We start from the raw sequence: 17255 nt of genomic DNA, 5'->3' as shown, positions 1-17255 counted from the left end.
TTTTCACGTTTTAAAACAAAAATCCGACTCCCATCTAGCCGGGCTCCCCAACCTGCAGGGTTGATGGCAGATGATAGAACTACTCACTGTCCTTCTGCCTTCACATCAGTGAATTTTAAAGGTTCTTCTGCGAGGACCTGCAAAACTCCTTGATGGCGTTTGATCCTGAGCAGCTAAACTTTAAACTGTCTTTTAATAGATGTTGTATATTTTTAATGACATCTTCTGGTTGAAAGTTTGCTACAACACCCAGCAGTTTAGCTCACATACAAACCTCAAGCACTCTTAAACTTGAGTAATAAAATGAAAGAATAAATATATGAATTTTGTATTTTAGCAATAAGTAAATGTTATTTTTTTGCACACTCAGTCACCTAAATCACCTCTTTCCTCCCAATTCTGATTCTCAGTTTGAACTTTAGCAGGTTGTGATGGCCATGTCTATGTGCCTAAATGCATTGATTTGCTGCCATATGATTGGCTGATAAGATATTTGCATTCATGAGGAGTTGAATAGGTGTACTTAACAGAGTGGCTGGTGATTGAATATTATACGTGATTTTGGTGTGCAGTTGTGAATCGATTTACTAAAAAACTACAAAAAGCATGACATGATTCTCTTGCACTGTTGCTCATGCTGGTTTATGAAAATGATATTTATTGATTAACATAATGTGATCTGCACTTGTGATTTGAATGCACTGAAAAGGTTTACCTACAAAGTAACCTATGCTGGATCAGTAATCACAGGCACTCGGGAGTCCTACCTTTTTTTTTGTATAAATGAAATCAATGTTTTTAGTGTTTAGCGTGTGCGCATGTGTGAGGGGAGGACAGTTGCACTTGAATCCTGGATTGTGAGAGCAGCTAAAATAAAGAAAGACGCAGTAAAAGGTTTGGTAGCATTTCAGAGAATGACTCTTCCTGTGAAAAGTTGATGATTGACAAGTCATTCTTTTCTTCTTACCACACCTAGCTATTTCAAACACTTCCCTGAGTCATAGTTTGAAGACACTTGACAGCGTCACAAGCAAACAAACAAGCTCGATGAGTTTTGTTATGAGCCAGTAACATGTTGGTTCTTTTTTCAAACACTGATGAAGTAACAGGGAGGCAACTAGAACTGAACGAGCTAATGACTGGGATCAAGTCCATCGTGTTTTTGACCATCCTGAACTGTCGGTGGATAAAAGGAGTTGAGTGAGGTGTTATCTTATGCGTACATATGCATAATACCTTATTCTAACCATTATAACTAACCATTATCATGGTAGTTATTATGAATGGATCTAAACATACCAGGAAACAATATGGCAGGCTAAAGAGAAACAGTTCATTCTGTGGGCGTGGAGGCAGAAATCTAGAACGCCAAAACTACATGTTCTAAGAGAGACTTCTTTTTTCTTCTGTTATGAAGTTTGATTCAGCAGCAGGAATATGGAACTGAGCAGGATAATCGGGATCAAGTGTGTTGTTCTGGCTTTTCTGTGGACTCTTACAAATGGAGGTGAGTGAGGCTGCCATGACTGTCATTAACACAGGTGTGTTTCGGGTCATGGTGGTTTTTATTCAAAGAAAAAATGAACATGCCAGAAAATTAGACAAGGATTTTGAATTACAATAAGAAATGTATTAATATTTTGTTTGTACTCCTCAGAAAGTTTACATAGATGGTTGTCTGAAGGAGGTTTTTTTTACTTTGATGTTGCTTGACTAGTATTTTGTCTAGAAATCCAGTCTTCTGTTATGTTCCGTTATATAAACTTTAATGGCAGAAATTTCAGAGATATTTGTGCCCAAAGACTTTTTTTTTCTCACATTTGTGTTATTTTGTATGTGCATCATTCATTAAGAGATGCCAGTGAGACTATGCTATGATGCATAGTTCAGATATGTGACACTGACAAAAGACAGAAGACCAAGCTGGAGCTGGAACAGTTGAAGATTTTTGTTGGCAGTGACCCGGATGGACAAGACAAGAAAAGGGTACATCAGACGCTTAGGTTGACACAACGTTAGAGACTCAAGTCTGAGATGGTTTGGACACATGTAGAGGAGGGATAGTGGGTATATTGGACAAGCGATGTTGAATATGGAGCTGCCAGGCAGGAAGAAAAGAGGATGAACATAGAGAAGGTTCACAGATGTAGAGAGAGAACATTCAAAGGAAGATGTGGAGGATATGGTGAGACAGAAGCAAAGAGAGCAGCTGAAAGAATCATTATCTATTCATCAAATTTGGAAAATCCTGGATCTCTTGTGCATCATTTTAGACTAAATTTTAAACACTTAAGATAACGTTTTTTTGAATAGTGATTTGCTACAAAGTCCGAGTTCCTATTCACCTACTGTGTTAGTGTAAACTTCAAAAATGGCATCACATGAGAAATGTAGTTTTTGAATTTGACCTTTGTGCCGGCGTGCATTCCAGCTGTCACATACTTTTGTTTTCTGTGTGGGAAAATGTGGAGTATGTAATGTTGCTACCAGAGTGACACATCTTTCAGCTATATCAGACTCAAACAGCATTGTGTTTATATTCAAGCAACCAGCTTGGTTTTGTATTTTCATAGTGTTTAATGCAGACACCAGGTTTTACTGGTGGAAAAACGAACTATTTTTAATTTAATTGTTGGATTTCAGAGAAATGTCCTCTAAGTTGAACTGTGTTGGGTGTCTCTTTGTGTTGCAGATACTGAGGTGTCCTGTGTTTTCCAGGAAAGTTGCATCTTACCCTGCAGTTTCCTGGGTAGCACTGATGCAGTTATTAGCTGGAGTCTGCTAAAGGCAAGACATGTTTCCATCCTCTCCTACAACTCCAAACAAGACCAGCTTACACAACAGGATGGGCATTTTAGAGGCCGGGCATCATTATTCAAAGACCAGATATCCAACGGAAACGCCTCACTCCAGCTGACATCAGTGGAGTTTCAAGATGAAGGCAGATACAAATGTGCAACAGGGGGAAACAATGATTCATTTATCAGCCTAAAAGTGGACGGTACGAGAAACATACAGAAAACACAAGACACTTTTTTTTTACTATATATTTGCATGAAGATATGTAGCAATCTTTGTCTTATAAACAAAAAAACATTTCAAGACAAAATAATTTTTTTAGAGTGAATAATTCATAAAGTATATTTTTTATGACAGCTCCAGTCCGTGAGGTCAACATTGAGAAGGCAGAAAACAGGATCACCTGCAGCTCTGAGGGGATCTACCCCGAACCTCTGCTCACCTGGTCCACCAGCCGTCAAACAGTCTTCAGGAGCACAACCATAGTCCAGCAGAGTGGACCGAACAGAGAACTTTATAACATTAAGAGTTCTGTCATATTCCCTGACACCAAACATGACTTCACTGATATGACCTACAGCTGCACTGTCACCACTCGCAGCAACAACAAAACAGCCATTTTGTCAAACCGCAACCTGAAAGAAGGTAAGTGTGTTTTAAGATTTGTGGTCAGTCAGTCAGACTCTTACCAACCAAATAAAAAAATGTTCTGCAAAAATCTTCAGAATTTTTTATTAACAAAATACATATAATAGTTATTTATAGTTATTTATATTGATTATTAAATAAGTAAAATCAACACTTTTCATTTGTGTATGTGCGTGTTTGCTGCAGGCATCGCTAAAGCCATGGTGGCAGGCGTCATCATGATTGCGGTAATCTTAGGCCTGATACCGATATGCTGCAATAAATTTAACAGTAAGGTAAAGACAAACAAACAGATATCAGGAAGGGTATCTACTTCTGAAATTTGGGGATCTGTTGTGTTGATGTGTTGAATTAATAATGCAACATTTTAGATGCACCAGAGCTGTTCAGTGCCAATGAGTGTGCTGCCTACAGTGGAAACAGGATCAATGGAGTTACAGGTACAGACAGGCACAGATGTTGCAATGAGCCCCCTTAATCTGACCAAGCTTAACTTAGAAAGTCCAAAATTTAATTCAAGCCATTTTAATTCTTTAAAATAAATAAATAAATAAATTAATTAATAATAATAAAAAAAAAAAACCTTTCGTTTCTTTTGCTTTTTTTTTTTTTTTTTTTACCTTTTCAACTATGTTTCTGTAATGTTTGAAGTGTATATGGTAATCTAAATTCTAAACCATATTCTGTTTTAAAAAAAAAATAGTCCAACGTTGATCTTTTTTTCTTATAAAAATGAAACAAAACCCTAAAAGAATGTATTTCTATGCTTTAGCCCAACATGTGCAAGTTCAAAGGCAAAAGAGTAACAACGCAGTGGAAGTATTTTAAAATGTTTAAAGTCATATGAAAAGGAAAACGTTCACACGATTGTATGCAACCCTTTAAAAATGATATTAAACTTATACAAAAACCTTTTTAGTACATGATTTAATAGCTGTACTACTTGCTATAGAACTAATATAAACTCTTGGATGACAAACTCTTCTTCAGTCCCATCAGGCTCAGCAGGTTCCTGATGCTGCAGAAATATCAAGTCAACTCGATTTGGTCCTGACAGAAAAAACTTCAGAGGAACTGAAAACACTGAGCGCTCCTGGGTAAATCTCTCTCTCGCCCGCTCTTTTTAATCCAGCGTATCTTTGGTTTGCTTTTTTGTTTATTCTTAATGTATTTCAGGACAGAATTCTTTATAATTTCATTTTGCAGTCACGACCATGAGGGAGATGATTTATTACCAAAGGCAGCGGCAGAACCCACAGAAATGTGAATCCTGTAGAAACACGGCCTCAGACAACGTGACCTCTCCATTTATTAAATGATTTTTAAATGTATCTGTTAAATGTACCTGAGTCAGTATCATTAAATGATGCTGATACACTCTGATGTCTTTTCTGTTCTCCATCAGTGACACTAATGCTCAATTTGCACATGTTGGTGAAGTTCGTTGATATTTTGAGGTTGAGATTACAGCGTATGGTTCCTCCTCTACCTCATCTACTCGATAAAATGATACAAAATAATTAAGCAGAAAGAAAATATCACTCATTATATTTCATGACACATAAATTATGTGGCACGGTGGTTAGCACTGTTGCTGCAAAGCAAGAAGGTCCTGAGTTCAATTCCACCATCAGGCCAGGGTCTTTCTGTGTGGAGTTTGCATGTTCTCCCCGTGTTTGCGTGGGTTCCCTCCGGGTACTGTGGCTTCTTCCCACCATCCAAAGACATGCAGCTTGTGGGGATAGGTTAATTGGATAATCCAAATTACCACTAGGAGTGAATGTGCGAGTGAATGGTTGTCTGTCTCTGTGTGTTGGCCCTGCAACAGACTGGCGACCTGTCCAGGGTGTACCCCGCCTCTCGCCCTCTGACAGCTGGGATAGGCTCCGGCAATCCTGAAAAGGATAAGTGGAAGCGAATGGATGGATGGATAAATTAAAATGTTTACTTGTATAGTAGTTTTAGTTGGTTTTTTTTTTTTTTTTTTTTATTAAAAAACACAGTTTTGAAATCTGGAGGTTGTAAGCAGCACGTCTTCAGTGTTTTGTAAAAACATTCACAAATATTAAATGTTTAAGACCTGACTATGATTTACTGTTTTATTATTTGTTGAAAACTTACTTGCTTTTCTTACTGCTAACGTTTTTAGGGACTGTCACATGGTGTTTGTTGTTAATGCACCTTTTGGAGATCTACACCTTCATATAGTGACTTGATAAATTTTAATGTTTGCATTTAGAAACATTAGTGCCATTTGGTTGTTCGTACTCTTACTGAGCTCATACGAGACTACAGCACTTGCAGTAAATGCAGTCATCAATACTGAGTTTATTGTAATGCCCACCCTGCTTACCGACTGGTGAAGGCTCTCATGCTCACAGTGACACCTACACATAACCTGATGTTAAATAGCAAATTTGGTTGTATTTAGCAAAACAAAAAAGTAAAATAAGTTTGACTTTACTAAACATATTTTTTAGTCTTAAGTACAAATTTCCTTTATTAAAGAAAGGTTTTCTTATTAAAAAAAATACAGTCTTGTCAAAACTTCATCTGATTCTGCATTTGGAACATTTTTTAAGTCAAGTGTAAATATGATTTTGTTTTGGAGGCTATGAAATGATCGAAGTTCAATTTAACTAAAGAATTTGAGATATAAGAATGTGCTTCCCGTCAAACTTCAACAAACAACCATTATTCCCATAACGTGCAGGTATTGACCTAAATGACAGAAGAAAGAAGAAGTCCAATGAACAAAAAGTAAACCTTTATTGAAGCTGAAAAAAGTCCAAAATAGCAAAAAAACAGCAAAAACAAACAAACCAAAAATGATATCCACAAAAACACTGAAGGGCGATAAATTGGGAGATTTGGATGGTGGAGACACGGTGGAGTCACCACCGGCTGTGAGAAGAGCTGACATTAACATAAATACCAACTAACGGAGAACTGACACAAATAATTCACAAATAAGCTGAAAGCATGCACTGAATTCAAAACCCAAACCAATGTCATCAACCTAACCCATAATAAGATTTATTACTTACTCATTTAAATATTAAATTACAACAGCTGTAATCATTGACAACATAACGGGTATAATAATTTACTATCTAAGCCATTTAAACAGGCAGAGCAGGAAGTCCACTGGGGAGGATAAAACCACCTCATATCAACATTACAACATGCGCAGTAATCGATGCTGCAATCCTAAAGAGGCAAAGTTTGAGATTTCCTCATAGCTGCTTGCGAAGAGCTGCAACAAGTTGTGATTCTTTTTCTATGAAGCAAGAGAGCAAGAGAGGACCTGCTCTGCACTCTTAAACCTTAAGAAGCACTGAAGCTTCCCATTCACCTGTTGCGTTCATGCACTGATGCTTCACAGTGCTTCATTTGCTCTAAGGTGCCATCAAGTGGACAATAAATGTAAAACAGGCAGAGTGATTACAATGACACCATGGCTTTGGTGTGAATGTATGACTTAATGATTTTTGTGAACTTCTAAATAATTCTGACCTTTTAAATATGGTGTGTGTGTGTTTATGCTACAATAGCAGGATCAAAAGAGAAGATTAGGAAAAAAGGATGCAATGAGTTTGTGTTACTGGGTTTGTAACTGTGCTTATGTTACTTATAAAAAGTGACTTTTAATTCATTAAAAAAGCTTTTCTTTTTCAGATGATTTCACCTGCTTTAGAAAACACTGGAGTGCAGAGATTTGTCTCAGGGAGCATGACTGGACTTGTTTTGGTTTCACCTCTTATCCAAGAGGCTTCTTCAGTTCAGGAAGTTAAGTTATCCAGCAAGTTTTTTACAAGTTCGCACATGTCTCTCTCTCTGACACACATAACAGCAAAAGTTTGCTTACCTTGTCCTGTTTTTTTTGTTTGTTTGTTTGTTTTGAGTGCTGTTTGTTGTTAGAGTGTGTTCAGTTACAGATGCAGCAGTTTGACGCTCTTCTTCTCTCATTCACCAACCTATCCCTCACCACAGCACCCGGCATAATAACCACTCTGATCTTAGTTTGAATAATAAAAGGAATAAAAATGTAAAAAGACAAACAGGAGGAGCCCACAGAGAGTCTACAGTGCTGCTTGGTCCTCGTCTGCAGGACTGTGGTGTCCAACCAACAGCACAGTTTGCTACCTAACATAAACAGGCTGTAAGTGACTAAATGCAATAACATAATTAGAATGTGTCCATTTCTTTTTGAAGCACAGACTGAGAAGCTTCTAATATGCGCAGTTGTGACGATGAGGAGGAGGAAGCAGCACTGTTTCGTACAACAACAGCACATTTAGAAGTGAGCATCTCCTCATCAGCTGCTGCTTTACCAGAGTTAATGAAGACTGTGTTTTTAAAGCAGGGATCGAGCAGCGCTGCCAGTGATATGATGCTCATTTATTGTAAAATGTACAGCTTCTCCTTTAACCTCAGACTCTCTGGAGTATGGACAGTGGCCATTTCCTTCCTCCTCTGGTGCATGGTGCAGCTATGATAAAGGGGAATGACTTTTGGTGGCTCAACTGTGGCCTCATTAAATGAGGACAGCACTTTTAGACTTTCTAAAATATTTTTTTACTGTTCAGATGAGATGTTCTTATGGGACAACATCAGTGTGCTCCTGCAGGTTCCCTGGGATCATAAACATGTTGGAGCATATGGTACGTGCTGTTCAAATATGTGTATCCATCTCTTTAATCATCCTTAAGCCGGCTGACCTGTTCGCTCCAACACATGTGTCAGCGTCTCCTATAAAATCAGTGAACAAAAAGTGATTTATTCAAGTGTCACTGCAGCAGCAACTTAAACAAAATGGCATCAGTTAGAATATTGCAATGACAAAAAAGCATATAATCCTTGCAGTGGTGTTGATAGAGGTTCACATATTTGCTGTTAAACTAACTACAGATGTCTTTGACACAGTGGCTGTGGGTTTGAATCATTATAGCTTATCTGTCCTTCACTACAGCTTTCAAAGCCTAAAGGAAATAATTTGCCAGTCTTGGAATGGCAAATATGAGGAAATGAGGTAAAATGCTCACATGCACACCTGTCCTGTGGGAGAACATCAGTAGTGCTCAGAGCTTTAACAAGCTTTCTTTTTTTTCTTTCAATAACCAAGGCCTCATCCACTGCATTATTCTCCACTGATGACTACAAAACAAACAAACAAATACACAAATAATTCCATATCAGTTACAAATTTCACAATTAAAATATAAATTAATGTTGTTTAATACAAACATACCACACAATGTTACCTGAGCTGGTCTGGTTTTCATGGAGGGCTCTGTAATGTCAGATCAGGTGTTACTGTTGAGCTAAAACAACACTTCACCTTTAAATATACCGGAAATTAGAAGAAAGAAACTAGAACAAGGGATAAATGTCTTGCCACGTTTTTTATATTAATTATATAAATACTATTAATACTCATTTATAACTATGTGCATATTTTATTAGGTGACATCAGCTGAAAATGTTTCCATACGGGTGAAATTTCACTCCGGATTACTGCAATCATTTCCTGAATCAGTCACGTGGTAGTGCGGCTTGTGAGGCTTCGAGCGTCATATGATACAAAGTACAACCCTCAATAAAAACGAAAGTAATTTCTGCGCAGTACTCGACAGAGAGGGACTCGTCTCTAAATGTTTTTCTTATTGTTTGTAACTCGGAAACTCGGTTTGCCGTTGATCAGCAGATGCCTCTTCTGCACGTTAGTGCAGGTGAAGTTACAAACTGTTAATATTAATTATTGTAAGGCGTGTCTCCGTGCTGACCTTGAACATTCAGGCGAAGTTTGATTAGCGTTTTCCTCATTCTCAGTGCGTTAATATGAACTACCTGACAGACAGGCTGGGTGAGTTTGAGATCCTTCAACATTAATGCGCCTGCAAACGGATAAAACAACAGGATCATGGCTGGGAACAAGTGCGCAGTGTTTCTGGTGCTCCTGACATTTACGTGGACTTTAACCAGAGGAGGTGAGTTAGCCATTTACTACACACACTAGCTTACTCCAGTGTAAACAGAAGTTGCCTGGTTTTAATCTGAAAAAACTACTCGAGAAAACAAATACCAGGAAGTGCAACGAGAGAAACTCCAAAAAAAGCTGAATGTGTGAGGAGAGGCAGAAGTGTCATAACCAGAAACCAACAAATGTCTCCAAGACAGAACTTAGAAATAGAAAATGAACCTTTATTTGTGCTGAGGCAGCAGAACTGAGAACACAGCCCGAGAATAATATAATAAGACTAAGTCTCGGCAATCTAAATGACAAGAATAGGAACAAACTAAGCAGAAAATATAATTGCCAACACAATAGCCAATGATAAACTCAAAACGTTGGGTCACAGAGCAGGATCATGACAAATAATGTTTGTGATTTATTTTCCTGAAAACTTTATTATTAAATATTATCACTCTCAGTGAAATGGGAATGTGGTTTAAACAATCAGTTTGTATCTACATCTAAAACCTGCTGGTGACAGGAAAATAGAGAATATACGGTAGATCAGGGCTGGCTGTCACACTTCAGAATCAGAGAAACTTTATGAATCCCAGAGGGAAAATCAGTTGTCATAGCAGCAAATATACAATAAACAACAAACACTCATAGAGTAATGATAAATAAATATAAAGATAAATGGATGAATATAGGTATAAATATACATGTATATTAACATAAAAGGACAAGTGTGTGTGTCGTGGTGTCCAAAAGTGACAGGGTGCATTGAGGTGGGATTATTCTGGTCCACATGTGTGGATCTGACCCACGTGAATGATTTAAAGAGTTTGATGGCAGCAGAAAGGAACGACCTCCTGCAACGTTCCCTCAGACAGCAAGGTTAAAGGAACATGTCGCTGAAACTGCTCCGGTGGCGCCAGTGTCCGGCAGCCTCGCCTCTGTCAGTGCGCCCCAGGGTGGCTGTGGCCATCACCAGTGTGTGAATGTGTGTGTGAATGGGTGGATGACTGGATGTGTAAAGCGCTTTGGGGTCCTGAGGGACTAGAAAAAGCACTACACAAATACAGGCCATTTACCATAGTAGAAAGCAAAGCCGGCTCAGTCCCTTTTTGTAGGCAGCGTCCGTGTTGGCAGACCGCTCCAGCTTGTGATCCAGTTGAACTCCCAGATGCTTACAGGATGTGACTATTTCAACATTAGTCCCACCAATGCAGACAGGGGAGGGTCAGGATCTGTTTCTGCCAAAGTCCACCACCAGCTCCTTTGTTTTGGTCACATTCAGCTTCAGGTGGTTCACGTCACACCACCTCACGAAGTGACCAATCAGTCCTCTGTACTCCTCTTCCCTTCCCATCTCCACACTTCCAATAATGGCCATGTCATCTGACAAGTTTATGTGATGTACTTGAAGTCGAATGTATAGATGGTAAAGAGGAAAGGGGACAGAATAGTTCCCTGGGGTGCTGCTATGTTCCTGTTCAGACTCTCTGACACACAACTCTGCAGCCTCACAAACTGTGGTCTGCCTATCAGGTAGTTGCTGATCCAGTGGAGCCTCCATCTGCATAGCCTCCAACTTCTCTCTCAGCTGGATTGTGTTAAAGGCGCTAGAGAAGTCGAAAAACATTATCCGAACCGTGGTGTTGGGTCTGTCGAGGGAGGAATACGCTCTCTTACAGAAACATCTTTTAATAACAGTTCCTTTAATTAGATCGAAGTTCAGAGTTCTGGCTCGAAATGAGCGTCCTTTACATTTTTGCTGTTATTGTTACAAAAAGAAATTCAATTAGTTATCGATGGGCTTTTCAGTAGAAAATGGAGATTAAAAAATGAAGTCTAAGTTTTTTTTGTTTTTTTTCAAATAGAGACATCAGTAAGTTTAGAAATGAACACGTTCTCATACTCCTTATATTTAAACAATGAATTTGAACCAGTAGTAATGATTGTGAATTATTCCCTATGGGAACTGAAATGACAGAATTTATGGTGCTCGATCTTTGGGATCCACATTTTAAGGTTGCTGGTCTTGATCCCTGTGCCTCACTCAGACCCACATGAGTCAGTCATGACAGATGTTTTCCTCTGGAGTCACAGGGACACAATCTTTCTAAGATCAGTTTTGGACAACGCAACAAAGCAATGTTTCCATGTGTCGGCTCAACACGAAACCTTCTGCCAACAAGGAAACAAACAAAAACATCCCTGCCTTTACATGCCTCACTCTAAAAACATTATCACACGTCTCATATTTTTAATAAATCAGGTCAAAGGTCACTTGGTAAAATAACTAAAATGGTTATACAGAGAAACCAAACTACATACACATTTAAAATGATGCGCTGACTTTGGCATCACTGCTGTAAATTAAATCTGTTCTTAAGAACTCTAAAAGATTGTTGGAGAACCTGTTTAACTGAAACCAAGTTACTGTTTTTCTGGAGTCAGCTGGAAAGAGCAGAGACATTAGCCTGTGGCACAGGGAAAGTCTTCAGTCTGCAGTTTACAATTCTTGCTTTGTAATTTACTGTATTTTCATGTTTAAATTTATTGGGCTCCTGATGATTTTTAGTTTTAGATACTTTTCTGTTTTCAGCTTCTGTCTTGATTTTTATTTGTCTCTGGTGTTGCTCTCAGTTTTGTCTGAAGTCCTTCTAATGTCCGTCTGAGTTTTCCTTGAATGTTGTCTCATTCATCCATCCGAGCCTCCTTTAAGTATTTTCTTTTCCTATTTCCTGTTTTACTTTGATAGTTGTCTTTTGCTTCTTGCTTTGGTTCGTCCATGATCGTCTTCACCTGTGATGCACATTCACTGCACATTTCTCTTTGACTCCATCTTTGTATCTTTGTCCCTCCCACTAAATCTGAGCTAATGGGAAAAAAAGACACAAGCTGGGAGGAGAAAGGATTGGATTGGCTTGTATAATTCAGAAATTATCAAATGAGGAATTGAAACCAGTCGACGTGGCATAGTAAGATTGTTTTCAGGGTCAGTAGTAGTCTGTACTACGGCTGTAGTCCTGTCAGCTCAGAGACATTTGGTGGTGGAGGAAGGGTTATGTTATTTCTGGGGGACTACTAGGTTTGACATTTAATTCTATACATGCATTTGCTTATCCCACTCTCAATAAAACATTACTTATCAGCACCAATTTTCACTCTAAAGCATCTAAAAATGTTTTGAGCTGCAGATCTTACTTTATGATCATGTGTATCTTGCTGTTGTTGCAGATACCGACGTGTCCTGCATTTTCATGGAGACCTGCATGCTGCCATGCAGCTCTGAGGGAGGCACTGCAGTCATCATCCACTGGTTCCAGCAATCAGCAGGAAACCGTTTTGTTCATTCATTCTATGAAGGCAAAGACCAGCTTGGACTGCAGAACCAGCGCTTCAGAGGCAGGACATCACTGTTCAGCGACCAGATCTCCTCAGGAAACGCCTCACTCCTGCTGACAAAGGTGGAGGTTCAGGATGAAGGGAGATACAATTGCTACACCAGCACTGAAAATGGAATCAAAGAATCATTTATCAATTTAAAAATGGATGGTACGTGACACACAATGCATTCATTTTAAAGAAATGTATGTTTTTAATCTTTATCATTTTCTCCAAGTGTATGTATAAATGTTTCTACTTATATTCAGATATTTTTTGCAGAAATAGCTCTAGTTAAAATATAAATAAAAAACAATATCATGTACCATGCATGTATGTATTGACTGTGAATAAAGTTTAAGGTCATGGCGTTAGATCTAGTATATATCTGCAAGTAAAAGACCTGCAAAGAAAATGCAGCTACTGATGCAGTCCAGAAAATGTATGAGAATAAAGAAAAGCACTACAATTAGTCTTTTGATGAAACACTTGATTTAATGACAAAGATGTCCTGCTCATAAAAAGTTCAGTTAAAATACATCATTCGGTGTAGAAAAATCGAGCACTGGTAACACTTGACTATATTTCTCCTTTTCAGCTTTTTCACCGTACTTGCTTTATAAATGCTAAAAAAAGAACCCATAAAGATATGTGAACATAAACTCTGTCTTTCTTTTCTTTTTTCTGCAGCTCCAGTCCATGAAGTCGACATTCAGCGGGAAGGAAACACACTCACCTGTTGTTCAGAGGGGATCTACCCTGAACCTAAGCTCACCTGGTCCACCAGTCCTCCCTCCAATGTGAACAGCAAGTGCAACACCAGGATGCAGGAGACTGAGCAACACCTCTACAACATCAGTAGCTCTGTGACACCTTCAGACAGCGAAACTGATCTGACCTTCAGCTGCACCATCAGCACTCGCCGTAGCAAGAGGAGTGTAACTTGGCCCTCCACCTCATCTAAACAAAGTAAGCAGTGAAGACAATAATGTTGTAATATGATGTACTGTATGTTAAATTCACCTTAATCCTAAAATGACATCAGATAATGTTTTGTCATACAAGAAGGAAATCCACACAGAGTGTTGAAATCAATTTTAACTCTGCAAACCATGATTCACAAAATAGATTAATAATAAATTCACATTGTTTGTAATTGGAATTAAAAAAATGAGAAATTAATTAATTGTATAGTTTTGGCTCAAATTGTGCTCATAAATATTTTGAACTTGTAAATCAAATGTGTACTGAGTCCTGATGAGAATTTGTGTGTGTTTGTAAAACACAAGTTACAGTTTTTTACAGTTTTACACGTAGTTTTTTGCTTTGTATCTGTAACCAGACCTCAACAAAAAACAATTTGTAACTTGTGTAATTATTTTACAAACACAAATTCTCATCTATAGATGCACAGACATAAAATTGTCAGATATTTTTGGTTTACAAGGTTACAAAACTCACAACTACGAAGTACAAAATGTTTATGACCGCAATTTGTGTTACGGGGTCAATTTTCTTTAACATACATGTGCAATGCAGCGTTCTCACATACAGTTTAGACCTTAATCGGTTAATGATCAAGTTTAGTGTTATTTACACGTTTTTATCAAGTTTTATGCAGTTAAACACAAACTCTGATTTCATTACTGTATATTCTAATAATATTATTCTAATTAAACCACATTCTGATGATAAAGCAAAAATAATAATAATGATGATGTAGTGGGACATGGGTGCTTATCCCATTCAGAGCCATGATGAGGTTTGAGCCAAAAGACATTTTCAGTGATTCTGTTTCTTCTGTTTCAGGTAATTCAGGAGCTACTGTAGCAGGGGTGATTGCAGCCATCGTGATTGCAGGGGCAGTAGCAGCAGTAGGCTTCGTGCTGTATAAGCGCAGAAAGGTAAATAACTTTCTCCCTTCACTTTGCAGTTCATTTTGTTCATGTTATTTATACTGATTATGTTTTGTTTTTTGTTTTTTCTAAAGCCTCAGAGCAACACCAAAAAAACACATACGTGAGTAAATCTTGTTTGAACTACACTAAATAAAAAATGACTTGTTTGAAAACAGTGTTATGGTCATGGAGATAAAACCAGATGTCTATAATGAATGAAATTAAACTGCTGTCGAGTCAAAATGATTTAGTAGTGAGTCAGACTGAAGCAGCGTTCAACAACATCCATGACATGAAAACAGAAAATCAGATGAAGCACATTCAGATTGATGTGGTGATTTTTTTTTTTTGGACTGTATATGTTTTTTTATTATTCATAATGATGACATGTTTCCAAATGGTCTCTTTTCATCTTTTTGACAGTGACACTGAACTTAAGGTGGAGCTGAATAGAAGCTCTGCCACGAAACATCTGGCAGACCCCAGCAGCTCTGCTTCAGCCCTGCACTGAACCCTCCTGAGTGTTGGATCTCTGCTCAGTAAAGCAAAAACTCTCATAAGTGAAAAACCTGCTGAAAACAACATTCAAATGAGTTACTTAGTTACTCATACGTGCACTGAGGAGCAAGGACACTTTTTTTTAAAATTCTGTTTTCATCTATGCTGATTCTTGGTCATAACCTAAATATTTTGATATGCCTCCTTCTGGACCTTTGATTTTTGGTTGTGCAACACAAAGAATAAGAGATGAGTCTCAGTCACAGAGGCAGCTTTGATTTGTTTGTCAAAAACTGCTGATAAACTTGAGTTTAGCTACTAGCTGAGCTGGTAGCTTTTCAAAATGTGTTCTTCTACTGTGGAACGAAAAAATGATATTAAGCACTGAAGACAGTTTTAGATGATGTGAGAGATACTTTTTTTTCTTGTTATTTGTGTTTACATATGATTGATTTGTTTTATGCAGTTTAACATAAATGTAAATGTCTGAAACTGACATCCTGCACAGTGTTTACAGCTACTAACTATTTTCAGTCCTGAATGGGCTGAGATGAGGGACCGTTTAATTTAAGTGCAGCAGACATCATTTCAAACTTCAGAGATGATCAAGTTTGCAGCTGTTGTTTGAGTCATCTGGCATTTAATAAACACAGAGGGGAGACCGTCAAGCTGCTGGAAGAACCACGCAGAACATCTTAAGGTGGATTTGTACTGTATTGTAGTAAAAATACACTGTCACCAGGACAGGATCTCACCTGCTGTGTCTCGGAGGGCAGCTAAAAATAAAAGGTGGGTGAGAGAAAGACCTGAGGAGTGTAGAGGAATTTCTTTTATTCATGTATTATTTTACTGTATAATGCCTTGGTGCCACTGGGTTTTAGTATGGCTCAATGTCTCACACATTCATGCCATTGAACAGCCGGGTGATTGTTGGTGGAAGCAGACAACTTCACAGGAAGAGTCTTTTGTCTCTTCAACGACTGTGAGAGGTAGCAAGGGAGTGTGGTCTTTGGGGGAAAGGCCGATGGTCTGAAGCAGCTATGTCCTGCTTTTTGTTCCTGTAGGGGGTATTTAACCCAGGGCCATGCTGGGCTCAGGGAGCGACACTGCTGACTGTCTGCCCCAGCGATGGCTTCTCTCACCAAGCTTGGCTTTTTGATCTTTTTTTGATTAAAGGATGTTAGCTACAATCCACCGTTTGTCTGCAGGCTTTATTAAATGGAAACTTCCACAACAGGAGCAGCAACTAGTAACTCGTAGGTTCTTGTGTCTTTTCAAATGCTGCCATCTCGAAAATGAATGTTTTGTGTGTATGTGTGTGTATATAATGCATAAGAAACTTCACTAAATAAACAACTTGACTAAAATATATTAAGAACAATTTTTTTCAGTCCATGTTTAGTAGCTGAAGATGGTTTCTGCAGTTCCTGCAGGAAGCAACATCTGCACATTTGTTCTCTAAAAGACGAACACAGTAACACACACAAAGACAGACTTACTCCAAAATGTAGTTTATTGGACCAAGGGAGGAACTACAGCAGTTTAGAACAATTAAAAACAATTAATTTAGAGAAATTTAGGACCTCATGTAGGTTACAGGCTTCCTATCAGTGGCCTTTACTTTTTTGAACACCACTGATTATATTAGAACCTTCTTATACTAACACAGCTGTGATGAAGATTAGTTAAGATTTTTCAAACTGTAAGAGATAACCATAGATCTTTAACTTTTTTTAAAGCTTGTCCGACCAAAGTTATTCAAACATCTAGGTGAAGGCAGGTTAAATTAGATGAGCTTTGTTACTTCCTAGTGGATAAGAAGAGGTGAGTGAGGCATTACTGACTTCCGCAAAGACTAAACTTCATTCTCTAAACCAAATTCTCAGTGGCCTAAACTTAGTAGTTGAATAAAATCTTCTTTTGTCCAAACCTTAAACACTGTTCAGGGTCTTAGGCACAAATTGCAAAACTCATAAACTCGTTTTTTCAAAACCTTAAACACATGCTCAGTCAATAAACACAGTTAACACTTGTATAACAGCTGTCATCTTTTACACACAACA

General features: G+C 38.1%; 1 protein-coding gene and 1 long non-coding RNA gene across 2 annotated transcripts; one reads left to right on the top strand and one right to left on the bottom strand.

Annotated features, from left to right (window-relative positions):
* Positions 1 to 1102: 1102 nt before the first annotated feature.
* LOC146566998 (CD276 antigen-like) lies at positions 1103 to 16551 on the top strand. Its single transcript, XM_085285833.1, has 13 exons — positions 1103 to 1507; positions 2693 to 3001; positions 3157 to 3444; positions 3634 to 3722; positions 3819 to 3887; positions 4438 to 4544; positions 4654 to 4710; positions 9367 to 9437; positions 12650 to 12967; positions 13487 to 13765; positions 14606 to 14700; positions 14787 to 14815; positions 15118 to 16551. Exons 1-13 carry the CDS (start codon positions 1438 to 1440, stop codon positions 15203 to 15205), a joined length of 1869 nt encoding a protein of 622 aa, XP_085141959.1. The 5' UTR covers positions 1103 to 1437; the 3' UTR covers positions 15206 to 16551.
* LOC146566999 (uncharacterized) lies at positions 6240 to 8839 on the bottom strand. The gene is made up of 3 exons (XR_014893851.1): positions 8712 to 8839; positions 8501 to 8604; positions 6240 to 8199 (listed from the first exon to the last, which is right to left on the bottom strand). It is a non-coding gene; the product is annotated as an uncharacterized LOC146566999 (long non-coding RNA).
* Positions 16552 to 17255: the final 704 nt, after the last annotated feature.

This window comes from Mchenga conophoros, linkage group LG9, assembly GCF_057382185.1.
Source record: "Mchenga conophoros isolate Kocher_MC1m ecotype Shallow Benthic linkage group LG9, M_conophoros_male_GT1.1, whole genome shotgun sequence".
Taxonomy (NCBI): Eukaryota; Metazoa; Chordata; class Actinopteri; order Cichliformes; family Cichlidae; genus Mchenga; species Mchenga conophoros.
The sequence above is the reverse complement of the archived record's forward strand: the minus strand, read 5'-3'. Positions and strand labels throughout refer to the sequence as shown.